The sequence below is a fragment of the Mesocricetus auratus genome, unplaced genomic scaffold, assembly GCF_017639785.1.
Source record: "Mesocricetus auratus isolate SY011 unplaced genomic scaffold, BCM_Maur_2.0 Super-Scaffold_100008, whole genome shotgun sequence".
Taxonomy (NCBI): domain Eukaryota; kingdom Metazoa; phylum Chordata; class Mammalia; order Rodentia; family Cricetidae; genus Mesocricetus; species Mesocricetus auratus.
The window spans coordinates 68561130-68580046 of record NW_024429192.1 but is presented as its reverse complement, the minus strand read 5'-3'; the positions used below and the strand labels follow the sequence as shown (position 1 = coordinate 68580046).

The 18917-nt window shown below is 44.9% G+C and overlaps 1 protein-coding gene, 1 long non-coding RNA gene and 1 other non-coding gene across 3 annotated transcripts in view; 2 read left to right on the top strand and 1 right to left on the bottom strand.

Moving 5' to 3' along the window:
- The window catches only part of Ehhadh (enoyl-CoA hydratase and 3-hydroxyacyl CoA dehydrogenase), a 30100-nt gene extending 11778 nt beyond the window's left edge, over nt 1–18322 (bottom strand). Inside the window, exons 1-5 of the mRNA XM_040751058.1 lie at nt 18171–18322; nt 10035–10138; nt 5881–6050; nt 4029–4140; nt 96–200 (exon numbers count right to left, since the gene is read on the bottom strand). Of these exons, the coding sequence (XP_040606992.1) occupies nt 96–200; nt 4029–4140; nt 5881–6050; nt 10035–10138; nt 18171–18244 (565 nt within the window). The 5' untranslated portion in view covers nt 18245–18322. The remainder of the gene's footprint in view (nt 1–95; nt 201–4028; nt 4141–5880; nt 6051–10034; nt 10139–18170) is intronic.
- LOC121141997 lies at nt 173–2611 on the top strand. Its single transcript, XR_005879006.1, has 2 exons — nt 173–303; nt 2094–2611. It is a non-coding gene; the product is annotated as an uncharacterized LOC121141997 (long non-coding RNA).
- On the top strand, nt 4660–4765 carry LOC121142123. Its single transcript, XR_005879128.1, has one exon. It is a non-coding gene; the product is annotated as a U6 spliceosomal RNA (small nuclear RNA).
- Nucleotides 18323–18917: the final 595 nt, after the last annotated feature.

The following is an 18917-nucleotide window of genomic DNA, read 5'->3' as shown; positions in this document are numbered from 1 at the left end:
CATGGATACCCCATTAGCTTTTTAAGGAGTCCCTCCTTAGAAAGCACATTTAGCTTATTCCCAATCTTGTGCCATTGTTTTAAATTATTGTTTACCCATAATCTTCTGGGCAAATCTGATGGCTTCTTCAACTGGATCTGACGTCACAACTGCATCCAGAATGCCAAACTTGAGGGCTTCACCTGCTGAAATATGTCTTCCTGAAACAAAAGGAAATAAAGTAAACCACTCAACAATGTGAGGATGATCCAAGGCATTGCTCTCTCTGGAGGGGAAGGTGGCCATTCCTGGATATACCAATTAGTAAGTAAAATGCATGGGATCAGCCTGACTGCTGTAGTCTTTGTTTTGAAACAGGATCTCACTGTAAGGATTCAGGCATTATGCTGGCCTGCTGATGTCACCTGACAGAATGCACTCAGGCAATACTCTGGTCAGCCCAGCGTTCCATGACTACTAGTCTGCATGCAGATGCAAAGGACCTCTTTAAAAGACAGACCCCTGTCCACTTACAGCTCTTATCCTCTCCTTTCTGCTCCTCTCTTTCTCTCTCTTTTCCACTACTCCCCTGGGGCAGACAGGAATTTTCCTGTCTCCCTTTTCTCTTCTGTCCTCTCGATGCGTTTTTGTGTCTCTTTACCTCTTTTCTCTTTCCTTTCCCCTCCCTCCCCTTTCTAATAAACCTTCTCACTTAAGCTCTGTCTGCCTGGCATGTTTGTCACCCGCCTCAGTCACCCTCACCTGCCAAGGAATCCACTAAGGTTCCCCTCCAGCTTTATTCTAACACTCACTATGTAGCTCTGACTGGCCAGAAACTGGATACACAGACCAGGCTAGCCTCAAACTCAGAGATCCACCTCCCTCTGCCTCCTGAGTACTGGGATTAAAGGCATGCACCACCATGCTGGGGCTGAACTGCAGTAGTTGAACATCACTACAGATGTAGCCAGGTCACTCGACTTCAAGCTGTAGCTCTAATTCTTATTATTAGAGAAACCATAGGGAAATGTACTAGGAATCAAATTCCACACCTGAAAAATGGAAGTAATTATGTTTACTATGGTAATTTTGAGTATTAGGTAAAGGAAAAGTGGTCTCTTTTTAGATACTCACAGAAGTAGAGAGCCCTGTACATCTCTACAGACGTGTACGGACTGGTTGAGTTTTGGGCTGTGATAGAAGTGGTAGCCACAGATAGACAGGGCTATCTACCGTTTGTCTACCACATACCAGGACCTGTACTGATCCAGAGACAGTCCCCATACAGAGCTAGTTGGCTGATCGGAGAAACCATGTTGATTAAGTTGGCATTCCATTAAGTACAGTGAAAATTACATAGGAGGAATTAGAAAGAGTTTTGTCTCTTTTTGGTTATCTGGCACCTTGACCTTGCCTTGACCTTGACCTGTGGACTGTCCACTGGGCAAACTTGAAGCCCTGATTCCTATGGAGGCTGAGGAGGAAGTAGATACCATCAGACAACTGCTCCTTCAATGCCCTGGCAGTGAAGTGTGGCCCTTACGGTCAAGCTTGGTGGAATCAGTACTCTGCCGAGGTTTTCTCTGCCACTGCTTCAATGATAGCCTTCCAGACCTCCTCATCCAGTGAGGAGTGTGGGCAGGTGAATGATGCCATGTGTCCTCTGGATAAGGACACATGGGTGAGTGTAAGTGAGCCTGCTTAGGCAGGGCAAAGAGACCAAGGCATAGAAAATGAAATCCGGGCACTACAGAGATCTCTGGGGCAGTAAGGCAGGGGAGTGCGAGCTGCCCATGGGAAAGGATGGTTGTTGTCAAGTTCTGGAGTCTCAGAAAGAACACCGTAGCTGCGTCTTCAGTTACTAATGCCTTAACGAAGGCCCAGCTCTGCTCCAAACGACCACTGAGGAAACACAGCCCTGCATGCTGAACCCGAAGTCCCCCTGCTGACTTTGTTCTTTCCTGGGTCACGCACAGTGTAGACTGGACCTCTGTCTAGTGGGCTGTAACCCCAAAGCGCAGGAAGATGAGCTGCAGGGAGACCCCAAAGTGACTGGAGCAGAGAGTGCCTCTCACATGTTCGACTCTGAAATGTGTCTTTCCAAATTTCTCCAGGAATTTTTCTCAAACGGAACCTTTCTGAGATGTCATTTTAAAGCCAACCCAGGGCCACCAGATCACTCTGTCCACTGAGGGAGACAGGGGTGTGATTCCTGCGCCAGCTTGCTTGCTGATCCACAGGGGCCTTCGCCATGCAAATCAAAACTTGTCGATCTCGGAGTTTATGCTCGTTCTCATCACGCTAAAACAGCAGCATCTTCTGAATCAGAGCTGTGGGCAAAACCCAACCAAGGCCCCTTGTGTTTCTTCCTGATTTTTCTCAAGGCACTCTTGCCTTCCTGACGAATGTCTTCACTTTCCTCACAGGCCTAATCCTGCAGACCTCAGGGCTTGTAAACCCAGTCCCTGCCCCGTTATTCCCTCACACACTTTGTGCTTCTGTTTCCGGTTTGCCTTTGCTTTGCGCTTCTGTAGGATGCTGAATTACAGGCATTCTCTGAAAAAATCCAAACCACCTCCAAAACTTCATGGGCTTTTGAAATATGTTTGTCATTAAACAGTGTGTAAATTGATTATTTGAGTGAATTTCAATTCAATACATCTAGTTCTTCTAAGTTTCCTTTCACACACCTCATTTGAAAGAGCAAAGCTACTTTTAATTCATATAGGCTATTGGTTTCTATGTTTTCGTGTCAGTTTTTTTATGAGAGCATATAGATCTCTATTATTAATTCTAAAAAATCCATCTTTTCACATTCTTAGAAGTTATGAAAGACTCCAAAGAGCTATTATTTATGTAAGTTGTAGCTGTCAATATTTCGTCAGTGGAAATTAAAACTGGGAACCTTAGAAAGGTTTATGAATGAAATAATTTTAAAACGATGATCAATTCATGACATGTTAACACAAACTTTTCATTAAAATAACTGAATTTTAAACCTCTGCTTGTTTATTGCTCATTCATCAAGACATTGTCTGCAAATGGGAACATCATCTTAGTTTTACTTAGAAAAAGACACAGCAATATCAGGCTAGAGCTAACAGATAGTGAGTTCATACCAAGTGTAATCTCATCGTGTTAACTTACACAGTCTTTACATCAAAAGACAGAAACAGCAGTATTAGGCTAGAGCTAATGGACAGGGAGTTCATACCATGTGTCAGCTTGCTATGGTAGCCTACACAATCTTCCCATCACCCTCTCGTGTATGCTGCTGAAAAGACCACCCACAGGCTCACGATGAACCACACTTGTTTGGAGTAAATACTTGTACATGTCCTGTCTTTAAACCTCACCTCAATGGAAAGTCAAGTTCAGGTTGGTTCATAGTCCTCATTCAAAAAGAAAAACTTTCATTTTAACTATTATCGTAATACCTTGAAAATGAATAATTCAATCGCTGGTACCTAAACTCAAATTCTAGTTTTAATCTTTTAGGTATTATGCCCATCCTTCTCTCCCTCCCTTCCATGTAGCTAAGGCTAGCCCTGAACAGAACACACTGTATAGCTGAAGATGAGCCTGAACCCCACATCTTCCTCCTTCTGTTTGCTGAGGGTTAGATTTTATTGTTACCAGTCATCACATCTGGTTTCATGCATTGCCAAGGAACCAACTGTGGTGGACAAGCACACTGTCAACTGAGCTATACCCACAGCCCCAGACATTCAACTTTCTCATGCATAATTAGGGTGGTCCCTATATGAATATGTAGTCTACGAGTAACATAAACTACAGTATGACCCCAGAGGGGCTCTTTGCATGCACTTTTCCTTTAGAAAGCTCTTACAAGGGTTCTTCATGGAAACAGTTGGGACGTGCTGAGGCAAATTACTGTATCTGTTTTACAGATGACAAAATTTGGAGTCAGAGAAACTAAAATAGGCTCCTTAGAACCTGTGTGCGTAGTAAGTGACCAAGACCAGACTTTCAAGACTCTGGCCTTGTTCTCCACATTGATCCAAGTCATAGCTGAGGTTTCTACTGACCTGAGGTAATTAAGTCAAGGGCAATGGGAACTCCAATAAGTCTGGGAAGAAGCTGGGTTCCTCTCGCACCAGGAAGAATTCCCAGTGTGACCTCTGGAAAGCCAACACGAGCCTACAAGACATTAAAGGCAGAAAGGCCACCATCATGAGATCTTGGGGCGCCCAGGACTTCCCACACCATAAGAAACAACTACATTGAAATCAGCAACAGTCTGTAGAGGGCACACGTGTCTGCTGTCTCCCATAATAACACGAGCAGAGCTGTGGCGTTTTCACACATCCTTGCTTGGGCACACTTCTTTCTTTGACTCTATAAGTAACCCTCTCAGATAACAAAGTAGTCTTTGCATTTTCAGGGTCCCTGCAGGCATCAGAATGTAAAGACAAAACCCCGAGGCTGGGAGAAAAACAGTACAGAACTTCCCATATCTCCACTCTACAAAGAACGTTCACAACTTAACAATAAATGGGCAACCAACTAATAATGGGCTGATTATCTGAATAAACAACGCCCCAAAGAAAGGACACAAGTGGCAAAGGATGCTCGTGTCATTAGCCATTGGGGATGTAAAACTAAGCTACAATGAAACACATGTGATGCCTGCCAGAGTACACATAACAAAAACGGCAGGTGCTCATTTTGGCAGCACATGCGCCCAAGCTGGAACAATACAGGGCTGATTAGCATGGGAGCTGCCAAGAGTGACACACATGTCTGTAAAGCACTCCATATTTTTCAATAGGGAGGGGAACATTGGGGTTCAAGTGTTTTGAAGGGGGAAATAGAAAAAAGGGGGAGTTTTAGTTAGGAAAGGGGAAGGAGATTAAAAAAAACAGAATAATGAGGAAGATAAACTAACAGTAAAGACGTCTAAAAAAGAGGCTCAGCAGTTAAGAGTGCTGGCTGCTCTTCCAAAGGACCTGGGTTAAATTCCCAGCACCCATATGGTAGCTCATAACTGTCTGTATCACCAGTTCCTGTGGATCTGACTCCTTCACACAGACACACATGCAGGCCAAATGCAAACACACACACACACACACACACACACACACACACACGCACACGCGCACACACACGCACACACACACAATGTCTGAGCAAGTCATAACACATCATACTATTATCTCTCTACCAAGAATTATACATAACACATATGAATCTGTGTCTACGTGTGCATAGGTAGTTTAAAAGGTATTTTCCCATGTGGGCTGACAATGCTACCCCCCAAGAGTCATAGACAATTTAACAGAAACCCAGACATAAGAAGTCCTGTTTGAGTTGGTCAGGATTGTCGAGAGACTCCCAAAACCCTACAAAACATTGTGGTTACCTTTGGTTGCCTCCCAGAGGGGGAAGGAACGTCCCTATTGCTGAAGACACCGTGCACTTGAGACACAGGGCCCAGAGGCTGTGGAGCTGGAATTGACCCGAAAGCCTCCTCCCTGAGAACTATCTTTCATGGCACCACAAGTTTCCAAGGAAGGGAAACAACTGACAAACCATAACAAGCGTCATGGGTGCAGTAGCGGCACCCACATCTCCACGGTAACCAACAGCTCTCTAATTGGACTTCAAGCCTGCTCAACAAAAGGGAAATCAAAAGGGCAGCCTACTACCCTACTATCCCAGTTCCAATGGACACATCTACAAAAGAACGCTGGAACGTAGGGCTCAGGGAACACCGTGGAAGAGGCGGGCAGGAACCAAACAGCCGGGCCCCAGAACCCAAGATGCAAGAATCATCCCGCATCAGCCAGTGTCCAAAGCCATCAGTCTCAGGCCTGGTCCACCTTACAGTTTGCACTGAAGACAAGCCCTGCCCTAACCCCACCCCTGGGAGCCTCTTACCTGTGCATTGGCAATCCGATAGTGACAGCCCAAGGCCAGCTCTAGTCCCCCTCCAAGAGCCACGCCTTGGATAGCAGCCACCAGTGGCTTCTCGCATCTCTGCATTTCGTCTACCACATCTCCCAGCCTGAGGCCAGAGGAGGGAGAACTGAAGATGCGAATATCGGCACCTAAAGACAGACAAGAGGAGGTGGTTGGGGCCTTTGTCACTGACACCAGGGGATGCAGCAGTCTTAGAAGGCTAGGACGCCCTGGGTCTGAGAGGTGCTGTATCCTCAGATAGAAGCGTCAGTAATGCCTAGTGTTTCTATGGGGCATCATCTATTCTTTGACATCAGTAAGCTTGGTATAAACTTAAAATGAATCTTTTCGGGACTGAGAGTACAGCTCTATTGCAGAGCGCTGGCATAGCACGCAAAACCTGTGTTCAGTCCACAGGACAGCAAAGAAATTTAAATTGAAAAGAATAATTTTGCATTCAGCACATTATCTGCTTCCTTTCCGTCTTTTCTACCTGCTCCTCATGGGCTTCGTGTGCCTACACCAGGCCGGTACCGCATGGTCCCACATGTCGTCTCCTTTAAGTTTCCTGCCAACTCAATTATGTAGTATGACCCTCTGCATCACCAGTGAAAATTTAAGGTTTTGAGGTATTAAACTGATTGACCAAGACAGCAACTATACTAAATTACAATAACTCGTGAAATAGAGATCCCAACCCAGGCAGCCAGGCTACAAAGTCCGCATCTCATGTAGTCTTTTAATCACACAGTTAACAGCGTGGTCACAGAACTTCACAGGAACCAAAGGTAAGGGTGTAGCAATTTCATTTTTTGGAGAAAACAGTTAAATTTTGAATACTGGTTTAATGTCTAGAAGTTTTATTAGATTCCCTTCTTCTTTTTTTTTTTTTTAACGAGACAGGGTTTCTCTGTATTGTTTTGGAGGCTGTCGGTCCAGCCCGGCCTTGAACTCACAGAGATCCGCCTGCCTCTGCCTCCCGAGTGCTGGGATTAAAGGTGTGTGCCACCACCACCCGGCTATATTCCCTTCTTAATTACAATGAATTTCTGATGAATGATTTTGCTATTCCTGCTGTATCTTTGGATAATGAATTGTCTTTTAATCTTCCTCCACAACCCCTACACCACTGATTTATTTTTCTAGTTCAGTAGGAGGCAAAGGGTCTAAGTCCAAATGGGTGAAGCTCAGCCTTCTCTTCCTCCCACGAGGAAAGCTTCCTACTCAGCATTTACTTGCTTGCTATGGGTCTTGTAAACATCCTCAGATCTAGCTGAGTAAAAATTCTTATGCTAACTTCTGCTGGATATTATTTCCCCTGCATTTCTTGAAATACTCATATCATCTTCTACTGGGATAAATAACACTGTTAGAGTGTTCTAGGATTCATATGTCTAAGACAAGAGTGGTTGTTACACCTTTTATATAACAGGAGGTCCTGTTAGAAAACAGCAAGATTAGGGCTGGTCTATCCTTTTGACTGCTCACACTGCCCTGGTCAGGTACTGGTTTAAGCTCAGGTTAGCATCAGCACAAACTGAGACAGATACTTGCTGCAACATCCACAGAGTATCTGTGAACATCATCTGACTTGGAAGCAGAGCCTTTGCAGATCCGATCAAGTTCAAAAGAGGTGACACAGGGGCTGGAGAGATGGCTCAGCAGTTAAGAGCACTGGCTGCTCTTCCAGAGGACTCTGGTTCAGTTCCTAGCACCCACATGGTAGCTCATCACCATCTCTTAACTCCAGTTCTAGGGGATCTGATGCCTTCCTCTAGCCTCTGCTGGCCTTGAATGCACAGGGTACAGACACACATGATGGCAAAACACTCATATACATAAAGGAAAATAATGGAGCTTTTTAAAAAGGAAAATATGTAGTACTTGGCAATGAGGAGCTATCTAAGAGCAGGGAACTTCAATGTGGACCTGCTGGGAAGAACTCATGTGAAGACGGGAAGAGTGGGCAGGAACCCTTCCAAGGCAAGGATTGACAGCACCAGGCACAGGAAGCCAGAAGGGACAGGCAAAGCTTCTCCCCAGATCCCGAGGAAGAGGGGCTCCGGGTGCCACATCACGAGGTTCCAGCCTCCAGAACCAAGGAACAGGAAACCTCTACTAATTCAAAATAGATTATGAACACTCAAGAGGCAGAGACAGGCAGATCTCTGTGAGTTTGAGGTCAGCCTGATCTATATAGCAAGTTCCAGAACATGGGGAAACCCTATCTCCAAAAAAAAAAAAAAAAATGAAAGAAAAAAACCAGTTTATGGAAAGTTGTTACAGCGGCCTCAGGAGACTTAGCCAAAGAAGGTTCCAGGTCCCTTCTCTCTCCTTCCTAAAATGTTTTGGTAAACTTGGAGTAGCATTAACTTTGAATTTTTGGGGCAGTTTGCCACCAAGGCTTAGAATTTACTTTGTCACTGCATTCTCTAAATTTCTTGATATTTTATCATTTATGTCTGACTCAAAGATTAAAAAGGAATTCAGTTTTCAGACAAAGGAGGAGCTCTGTTTGTGTTTTTGCTATTGATTTGCAGTCTGGCTGGAAGATTTTTAAAAGAAGTTTACAGAGACAAGCTCAGTGTACACTGGGAATGTACTTATGGCCTTGAAACCGTGAAGCACTCCACCACTGAATTATACCCCCCAGTATTTTTTGAGACAGAGTTTCTCTGTGTATTAGCTATGGGTCCTGGAACTCACTCTGGTCTCGAACTCACAGAGATCCGCCTGCCTCTGCCTCCCAAGTGCTGGGGTTAAAGGCGTGCGCCACCACTTCCCACCAGTTCCCAACCTGTTTTTGTAAGTATTGCTGATGTGTTTGAAAGGGTGCCTTTCCCTATTTAGAGATGCACTGTCCTGCACAGGTCCACTAGTCCAGCTGGGTCATTTCTGATACTTCGCTAAAAGCAAAAAACTTCGGCTCAGGAACTTGCACTGCATTCCAATTTTCTCCTCATCATCACACAGAAAATCAAGATCTCGGTGATTCTGAGCCCCCTTCCGGTCTCAAATCATCACCACGGTGTTCAAGCTTTGGACTCTAGTGAGAAAGCCATTTCACAGCGGGCCTAAAGTTGATGCATTGTTTTAGTCTGTCTCTGCCTCGGCCTTCATCGTCTGGATTTGCTGAACATTACAACTTGTGTGAGATCGTTACCGATTTTTAAATCAGGAAACAATCTCTATGGTGTCGATCAGGCAAGGAAGCTGTGATTATCATGGTGGACGCTTTTGCATTGTTTCTTATCCTGGCTCTAGCGCCAGTGTATTTTCAGGTTACCATTTACAAACACCGAATGTCTGTGGTCTGGAGAATTCCCACGGCCCTTATTTCTATGTGACTTCCGTCAAAGTGTTCAATATATTCATTTTCAGGATGGGGAAAGAATGAGGTGCCATAAACTACGTGGGATGATTCAATACCAGATACTTTGGCTAAGCTGTGCATTGTTGTACAGTGACCAAGCAGAGCGGTGCCGTGGTCCCTTTGGGGAAGGGCCGCCGGAATGAACTTTATTTTACTTCATGATTCTGTGAATAAAATGGCAATGTTTCCTGAACTTGTTCTGGGTACAGGCACTGACAAGACTGCTCAGCCAGGGCATCTCATTAAATCCCACACAATGCCATTCGGCTGCAAACTACAGCCCCTGTTCTATAGGCAGAGAAAATAAGGTAAGGCTGTCAAAGAGACTGGCCCAAGCCCACACAGGGAGAAGGGACACGCGCAGAGCAGACACAAAGCTAGTTTATGGCAGTAGCTATTGGCTCTCAAGGCCGGAACGGAACGTTCTCCAGAGTCCAGTCCACATAAAAGAGACAAGGCCCGCCGGGCGGTGGTGGCGCTCGCCTTTAATCCCAGCACTCGGGAGGCAGAGGCAGGCGGATCTCCGTGAGTTCGAGGCCGGGCTGAACCGATAGCCTCCGAAACAATACAGAGAAACCGACAAGGCCACAGTCCTGTCTCTCTCGGCAGAGGTGTCCCTTCACCTGTGATGCTTCTCACTCCAGTTGTCCCTTGATCTTTACACTCACCGGCTTCTGACTCACAGGGACAGCCTGTGCACTGTTGCCTGTGGCCTGGGCATAGTTCTAGAGGTAATGGGAAAGATGGAGACAGCAGTTACCTGCGCAGAAGTTGCCATTTGCCCCACAGACCACAATGGCTTTAATTGTGTAGTCTGAGCAGGCTTTCTGAAGGCCCTCTCTTATTCCGCTGAGGACAGCTGAGCTGAAAGATAAAAGTCCATGAAGCAGATTAGCCAAAATTAAATTTCTATGATCTCGCAGATTTTCCTTTACCAGTGATGGGTAAAACAATACAGGTTCTCACCACAGAACTTTCACTATTAGTTCAATAGATGATTTCATCTACTGTCAATGAAGTGCTGAGCCGGTAAAATAAATCCTCTTATGAGCAATTGTCACTTTCCTCCACTGCACTCTAACTTCAATCACGAGTAACCAGTTTTAAAAGCATTACACATGCTATCTGTACAAGCACAGAGTTCCTGGTGAGTATGCGCAGCTCCCATGTAGCGTGTGCAGGAAGAGAGCTGTAATAAGGCTGCGAAGAAGGGCGTGTAGAAGTTTGCAAGGGACACAATTCCTTCAATTTCTCATACTTGCAAAATGGAAAAAGATAAAGGAGAGGCTGCCTAGGAAACAAGGTAGGGCTGCTAGTCATTTCAAACATCCATCCCCCCCCACCCCACCTGCTTCAAAGTATTTACACCTGCTTCTTAGATGGCTCCATGGTGACTCAGAAAAAGACTACATTTCCCAGCATGCTTTACAGTACACTCCACCCCGTGAGCTAAATTCTATATCTGATATGTGCAACTTAGAGAAAGATTTCTGGAAAACAATGGGCATGATTTTTTCCTATTTTTCTTTCCTTCCCACTCCTGGCAATAATGCAGATGAGATGGACAGACAGAACTACCCTCCTTGTACCAAGAGGTAGAAGGCATGCAGAAAGCTGGCAGGCAAACACTGCCGATTAGCTAGCAGCTGTGTTCTGGACACTGCTGTGAGAAAAGCTAGGGGTTCCGGTTTAATTCACTGTCAGTGAGACTTTTCCCTAATAAATGTAGGAGGAAGAGACAAGGGCAAAGAAACGTTGGTCAGGTGCCACAGTACCAGGGAGGCGCCTACAGGAAATAAAACTAAACCCACGGGAGGATGCAAGCCAAGGGTAGATCCTTCAGATCTGTCTCCACTCGAGAAGTAGGGAGAGAATTTGCTAAGGGATTAGGACGGTGAAGCTGGTGAGCTTAGGAAAAATCATGGGGTGACAGATGTAAGGAAACTCTAACCAGTTTGGCTTGGGATTATATGTATTGGGGTAGATTCTTCGTTCTTATGTATACAACATGAAAATTTCAAACCAAATGGGAAAAAGTTACGAAAGATGTGCTGAGACTACAAAGACAAAAACTGGAGCCAGTAGATACCCGCCTTATGCATGAGTGATAATTACCTTTCACCCAGTTACTTTTTACCTAGACACAATTAAATAAAATCTCCTGCTCCTGATTTACTAATAGGAAATCAAATAAACAGAATCTGAGCCATTACATAATACCACAAAATCCAAAAGGAGCGAGCAGTTGTCGTTTGGTTTCCGGGGCAGAATTACCTCGGGATGCACCGCCCCCCAGCACAACAAAACCCTCCACGTTCAAGTCCAGCAGATAAAAGACTGCAGGGCTCACGTACTCCATGCAAGCCACATCTCCTAACGACTAACAACAACCCATGTGCATGACTCACAGCACACTGTTTATGGAACAATGACAAGATTTAAAAAGGGTGATGTCCTTCCTGGGAACTCAACATTTGGTGACAAAACACCATTTTCTGTCTATGGTATGGAACCTAGAGCCAAACTCTTTCCCTCTGGACTTCCCTGTCCTGGAAGCCAGTGAGGAGAGGACTGAGGTTTCACATTACAGTCATATGTCATCTTTTATTCATACTCCTGTTCATTTTGAAAACTCACAAACAGAAAAAAAAAAGAAAGAAGAAGAAAACAAACAGAGTTTGACCAGGGCCAGCTGAGGGGGCATCATGTCTGTCTCCCAGCTGGGACAATGGGTCCTAAGAAAACGTGAAAGCCATGGTCTGCTTCCCTCCTATGGAACTATTAAAAGCAATAACAGCAACAAAAACCCAAGCAGAAAAGATATAAAGTTTATTAAATCAAATGTGTTCAAGTTTCAGGAAGGAAGGAAAGAAAGAGAAATGTGTTGGCAGTTGCTAGGGTCTCCTCTTATGAGGGTGGTAGTTTTAGAAATGTGAAAGGCATTCTTCTGGGGAAAGACATAGAAATACCCTATTTCTCCAGAGACCCTAGGCTTCGACTAGAATAGGAAGAAATTTGGCTAAGCCAGCAATTAAGGATGTATAATACTTTGGGCGGGGGAGTGAAAAAAGAATGATTTAAGTAATAGCTCAGTAGGCAATCATGGTAGCTCTCACCTTTAATCTCAGCATTTGAGAGTCAGAAGCTAGTGGATCTCTGTGGGTTTGAGGCCAGCAGGACTACATACTGAGATCTTGTGTTAAAAAAATGTGGAGGGACTTGAGAAGCTAGAAAGATAATTCCCCACAAAAATTAAAAACAAGAAAGAGCAAAAGTACAAAACAAAGAAAAACTGGGAATGTATTTCACTTGGTGAACAAGCAGGAATGTGGTAAATCACGTTCCTTAATATAAACAGAAGGAAAACACCTTACAACAGAATAACGGAGTCCGTAGGGAGTTAAAGCAGGGCTTTTCCTTGACCTGGTAATTATCTTTTACCTCCTTATTTCTTTCCTTTGACCTTTTGACTTTGGCTGGTTAATTGGAAATGGAATCCTATCCTGAAAACAGATTCTGAGCCATTAGGTCACAGGCACGTGCAGTTGATGTGGGTGTCCCTCCAGACACCACTCTGGATTGAGAAAATCTCCACATGTGGAGGTCTATTATAGGAGAAAAGTGAATTGGCCACATGAAACCTACGGCCACTGCCATCTCTACACTACTCAGAATTGGAAATATCCTGGGAAAGGTGGTTATGCATAAATGGAGAGAAAGTCTCCCCGTTTATCAGGGCCTCGGGCACCCTGGGAGTAGTTACTTTTTGTTGTTGTTTGTTTGTTTGTTTTTATCTGTGCTGCCTGAATGGCAGATGGGACACCCAGCGATACAGAAGGCCACAGTATTTTCCTTCCAGGTAAAGAGTGGCAGCCAGTGGTGGCTCACATTTGTAATCTCAGGATTTGGATGCTGAGGCAGGAGGATTCTTATAAGTTCAAGACCAACCTACATGATAGAGTGAAATCTTGGTTCAAAAATCCAGAGCAAACACCACCAACAACTCCTCATACAAGGATGAAATACCGGCCTCCACCAAATCACTTTAGCCGGTGCCTCCAGAAGAGGCAGGTGTCTCCTGTTCAAACCACATCTCTCTCTTCATTTATGTTCTGGTTAACATTGAAACAGTCAAAAAACCAGGAATGAAGAGAAAGGATGAGCGGCTATACATAGGGAAAACATTGTTACTAGATATAGGAGCTGAGGGTAGGGGTAGAGGGATGGGGGGTAGGAAGAGATGAAGGGGTCTGCAGAAAAGACAGCGTTTCCTGAGTGCAAAGCAAAGGCTTCATCTTTGGCCATATCACGTGTTTCCCTGTGGACAGCTTTTAAAAACTAAAATCAAAGTTCATCAAGTTTGAGGTTTATAAACCAATATCTCTCCAACATAAAAGAAAATCAGACAGTCCAAACTAACCTCTAAATGTGGCTTTGTTTCCCAAAACTGTGGTTTCGGTAATGCATTAGTGTGTGTGTCTTCAGTTCCAAAGTAAACCATTGTGTTTTTAACTATGTGGATTACAGTGGCAGGGTGGGCGGGAGTTGGGTGGGGGAATAAAACTACTGTGTTCCCAGGGCCGGGCCTGGTAAGCAACCAGGTGTTAAATCTACACAATGCCAACAGGCACCCAACCAAACTCAAGCAAATGAGTCTGGTTAGACTCAATGAAAGATTTAAACTATTTCTCTGGGTAAATACCAAAATTAGTCCAGTAAGCATGTTTATGAGTTACCTTTTCTCCAGTTACTGTTTACACTTGAACCTGGAGGAAATAAAATAAACCCCCTAGATTTTGACTGGTTAATTAGCAGTCAGATCATGACACAGCTTGAGAACTGTTACATAACATCCAAAAGTCCACAAAGCATACACATTTTCCTCTGCATAGGTTCCCAGAGACCCTCTCCCCCACAGGACCTAAATCCTCACATAGTGAAGTCCCCCATAGAAAATGAGATAATATTCATATTTCCACGAATCGTCTCTACAGCTCTTAACCTAGAAATGTTATATAAATATTTGTTAAACTGCATTACTAAAAAAACAAAGACAAGGGAAAAATAATCTGTGTTCATTCGGGAAACTTTCATGGCGGATATGACTGTTTCCCACCCAGGGTGGCTGAATGGCAGCTGTGGAACCCAGAGGGCCGGGGTTTTCCTTCTGTGTAAAGTGTCACCCCCAAACTGAGTGGGTGCCTCTCCAGGGTGGGGCGCTGCTTCTTCCCACTTTATCTAGACTCTCCACTTTTACTCATGGTCTTGGTAATTTGGGCGGAAATTCATAAATAGGAAAAACTGGAAAAGGAAAGTGGCTTTGTTTTGTTTTCTCTAGGTTAAGAGGAGAACAGTGACTAGGGAAAATGTAATTGTTAGACATGGGGTTCCTCTCCAGTGTTCCCTGAGGAAGTCTCCAGCTTCAAAGAATCAGGAAGCTCAGGAGGGAACACATCTGCCATACTGGGAAGAGGCCAGCAGCTAGGAAGTGTGTCCTCCCCACCACACTGCCAGAGGAGAGGACAGAGGGAGGAGAGGAGTGCTCACTGAGTGAGGGCAGAGAGAAGAGAGGAGAGGAGTGTTCACTGAGGGAGATCAGTGTTCACCGAGTGGTGACAGAGGGAGGGGAGAGTTCCTGAGTGCCCACTGTGTGCTTCAAGTTCTTTGACTACAGCTGGCTTTTCATTTTCAACAGTTAAAAAAAATACAGCCAGGCAGTGGTGGCACACGCCTTTAAGCCCGCACTTGGGCGGCAGAGGCAGGCAGATCTCTGTGAGTTTGAGGCCAGCCTGGTCTACAGAGTGAATGCCAGGACAGCCAGGGCTGTTACACAGAGAAACCCTGAGGGGCCAAAAATTAAATTATTAAAAGTTTAAAAACTTGGACCCTAAATCTATACAGAGAAAGGGAAACTTTAACTCCTTAAATCAGGAGTGCCAAGGCTGGCGCCTGATTTCTAAAGAGACTCTGTCTTGATGAATGAGGTGGAGAGCCATCCAGGAAGACTGGATGTCAACCACCAGCTTCCATATTCATACGTGGGCACATAGGTGTAAATATACCCTCACATACACATGTACATTTGAACATGCATGCCTGAACACCACACCTATATATACAAAGCAAGGCAGAGTGAAACCCAGGATTACATTTATGAGTGCTACCTTAACCTTTCAGCTTCCTTGACCCTAGCATGATCTTCCCACTGGAATTTTTTTGCTAGTGTTACTTAAACCAAAGTTTATCAAATCAAATTTGTGATCTACAACCAGCTCTTTTTTTTTCAAAGAAAGAAAGAGAAGTAACACTAGAATATTCCAAAATCTATAACATATCAGGATAGGCTAGGTTTCAGAAAATTATTTTAGTTATACCATGTAAATGTGTGTATGCATCTTCGGATTTTATGTACTTAATTCAAATTTAAGAGTTTCTGTTTAACTAGGTAGCTTAGAGTAATAAAAAATGTTGAAAACCATCACTCTGTGAGACAAGCTCAGTAATCAGCCATGTTCTACAATTATGAAGAAACTTTACTTTCCCAGAATGGAGGGATACATGGCTGCCTACTCCAGTAACAAGGGATTGTTAATTAATTGGGAAAAAAGAGAATTAGACAAGTTATCATACCTCATTTATGTAGAGATAGCTTCCTGCATAAAATTAGAAAGAAAGAAGGAAGGAAGGCAGGAAAGGAAGGAAGGAGGGAAGGAAGGAGGCCAAAAAAATTAAGGTAAAAAAACAAGGAAGCCGTTAGAGTTGGTAAGCAATTGACGTGCAGTTAAAGTTCAAAGTAAAAGAGACGGGGCTGTGCAGGGTATAAGATGAATCTCTACGAGGCTGAAGCAGCTGCCGAGAAAGGGGCCACTGCAGGCGACTGACCACAGGCTGCTCAGAGATGCAAGGATGACCACAGGTGGGTAAAGTCATTTACAATCTCCATTTCGTTTAACCCATGTAACTTTTTACGTTAGGCACTTACATTTCTCCAGACTGGGGAGGGAGGGAGTAGGTTAAACACTAGAAACATATCCGACAGTACCAGAAGGACTGGGGGTGTGAGAATGGGACATTTCCCTCTCACCTCTTGATGGACGTAGAATCTTCTACCTGGTAATCCTAGCAGTATATGAACACCTCAAATGGATAAGGAATCATATTGCTTATACTTTCTTTGTGAAAACACATGTGATGCCTATTTCCTGGTCTCTGGGCTGAGATCAAGTGTGAAGCTGGCATAATCAGTATTTTGCTTTCACCCCCCAAATGGCCAGTAAATGGATATATGTGCATGTGGTTTTATTTCTGCATACTGTATTGTATTACTATATCAATACATACTGCATATGTATCCTTCACATTAAAATAAGTATGGTATCAAGCCAGGTGTGGTAGCACACGTCTTTAATCACAACACTTGGTAGGCAGAGGCAGGTGGATCTCTGTGAGTTCGAGGCCCACCTAGTTCACAGATCAGCCAGGTCTACACAGTAAGATCCTGTCGCAAAAGAATTACATTAATAATGATGATAAAATTTGACCTTCGTGGGCACTAGGCAAGCATGCAGTGCCCAGACATATGTGCAGGTAAAACACCCATACACATAAAATAAAATAAAGATAATTTGAAAAATTTAAAACTAAAACTTAATGGCAGTGTGGGTTAAAAATGAACATGTCCCCTTTCTGTTTTTGTTTTTGTTTTGTTTTTGTTTTTTGAGACGGTCTCAATAGACCAATGCTTCCTGCTGCTTAGGCTCCTGAACGCCGCGATTCCAGGAGTATGCCAACCCAGCAGCTTGGGATGGGAATTTTCACCAAATGGCCTATTTTCACTTTATTTATTCTGCGGTTATACAGCTATTTCCCTGGGATTGAAGCACTCCTCCCTGAAGGAGGAGAAAGTTCAGGAAACTAAAGAAACTGACAAGGTGCTGGAAGCTAAATAAATTTACCGATGTTTAAGATGCCCAGGAAGCTCAGAGTTGCAAGATTCACACCTCCAACACACCGCTCCCCCCCACCTCGCTTCCGAGGTTATAGGAGCAGAAGCAACTGTATGTGTGTGTGGGGGGGGGGGTCTTTGCAGTGGAGCTCCCCTCCAGGTCTCTGGAAAGGGCTACAGGTAGGGAAGGATTAGGGGAGGGCATTCCTGCATTGCTTTCCAGTGTGGCTGCCCTAAGGCCACCCATGCTTCTGCTCCTAGCCCCCGCCCCCTCACTGTTCTGAAAGTTAACCTAATAAACCCATTGGTGGTCCCTCCCCCCGCCCCCCGAGTGAACTTGGCTGGAACTGCACCTAGGGTTGTTCTTTGGGCTGTAGGAGGTCTCCCCCCAGGAAATGGATTTTAGCAACATCTCAGTGAAATGTTGTACAGTATCCGTCATGATCCGGTCCACCACTTCGGCAGTTCGCGTACGCGTAATTCCTCCTGAGGCTAATAGAGAATTACACTCTATTCGCCAGTGATATGGAATAAACAAGATAAATCAACTTGGTCATTTTACAAAAAGGCAACAGATGTCACTTTTAAAAGTAACGTGCTAAGTGCATTGCACGCAGGTCAAGTAGGCAAAACTTCAGCTTTCAGGACATGCTGTTCAGGGAGCGCTGACAGGGAGCGCTGACACACTTGAGAAACACTGCTTTTCTCTGAGTCGGGTAGCTATAGCTTTGGGCTTCACACAGAGAAGCTGGGCTTGCAAGCCCGCAGTCTGGTAGCAGGAAGCCACGCCTCTGTAGGTTCCTGACCCACCAGAACCAACCAGACTTGAGCGAGCTGTGAGACTGACAGCGGGCAGAAAGGAAGGCCGGAGCCAGCTGCTCATTGGCCGGTCCTTCTAGAGAGGAGAGTCCCGGCCCAGACCCGCCACATCCCCTGACCTGGTGCTGTTACCTGATGGCGTTAACTGGAGGGTTGCAGAGGCGGATCAGTGCCAGGGAGTGAGGCAGCCTCAGATACTCGGCCATTTTCTCAAGGTATCCTGAACCTCTGAAGTCTGGGACTGCCGGGAGCTCCTTTTCTGGGCCGTCCCGAGAGGAGGGGCACGCGCTGGACCAATGGGAGCCGCCGCCTCCTGCCCCTTGCACCACATGCTACCCAATGCTGGCGGCACGCCGAACTGCTGGTTCTCACAACTGAAGTCAACCAAAACAGCCATCTGCCCGGGCACGAAGCCCCGAGAGCCCTGTTTGCCCGTTCCTCTCTGGTTCTGTCCCCTTCTAAGGGCTGGGATTTCTTATAGTTTATCCATGAACTGCGCACCTATTATGGGCTGGACATAGGCTGGATACTGACAATAAACCATGCTTTGTTTCTTCCCTCTCAAAGCTCAAATGTGCATGCTTTTCAAGGTTGCAAAAGCCCACCAAGTAGCCAGAAGACAGTGTGCAGGTGGACAAGAAACACACACACACACACACACACACACACACATACATACACATGTGTGTAAATCTTCACTGATGTTTCCCAAGTTTTAACAATGTCTAAAGATTATTTCCAGACATGTTACTTCTTGAAATTAAGAAAGGGTTTAGTTAGTAGAAGAGTTCTGAGTGCCCTGGCAGCCCGGTAACAAGCAGCGTTCAGAGGCATCCCAATAATGGGAGCCCACATGTCATGCACAGCCTATTACCGAAA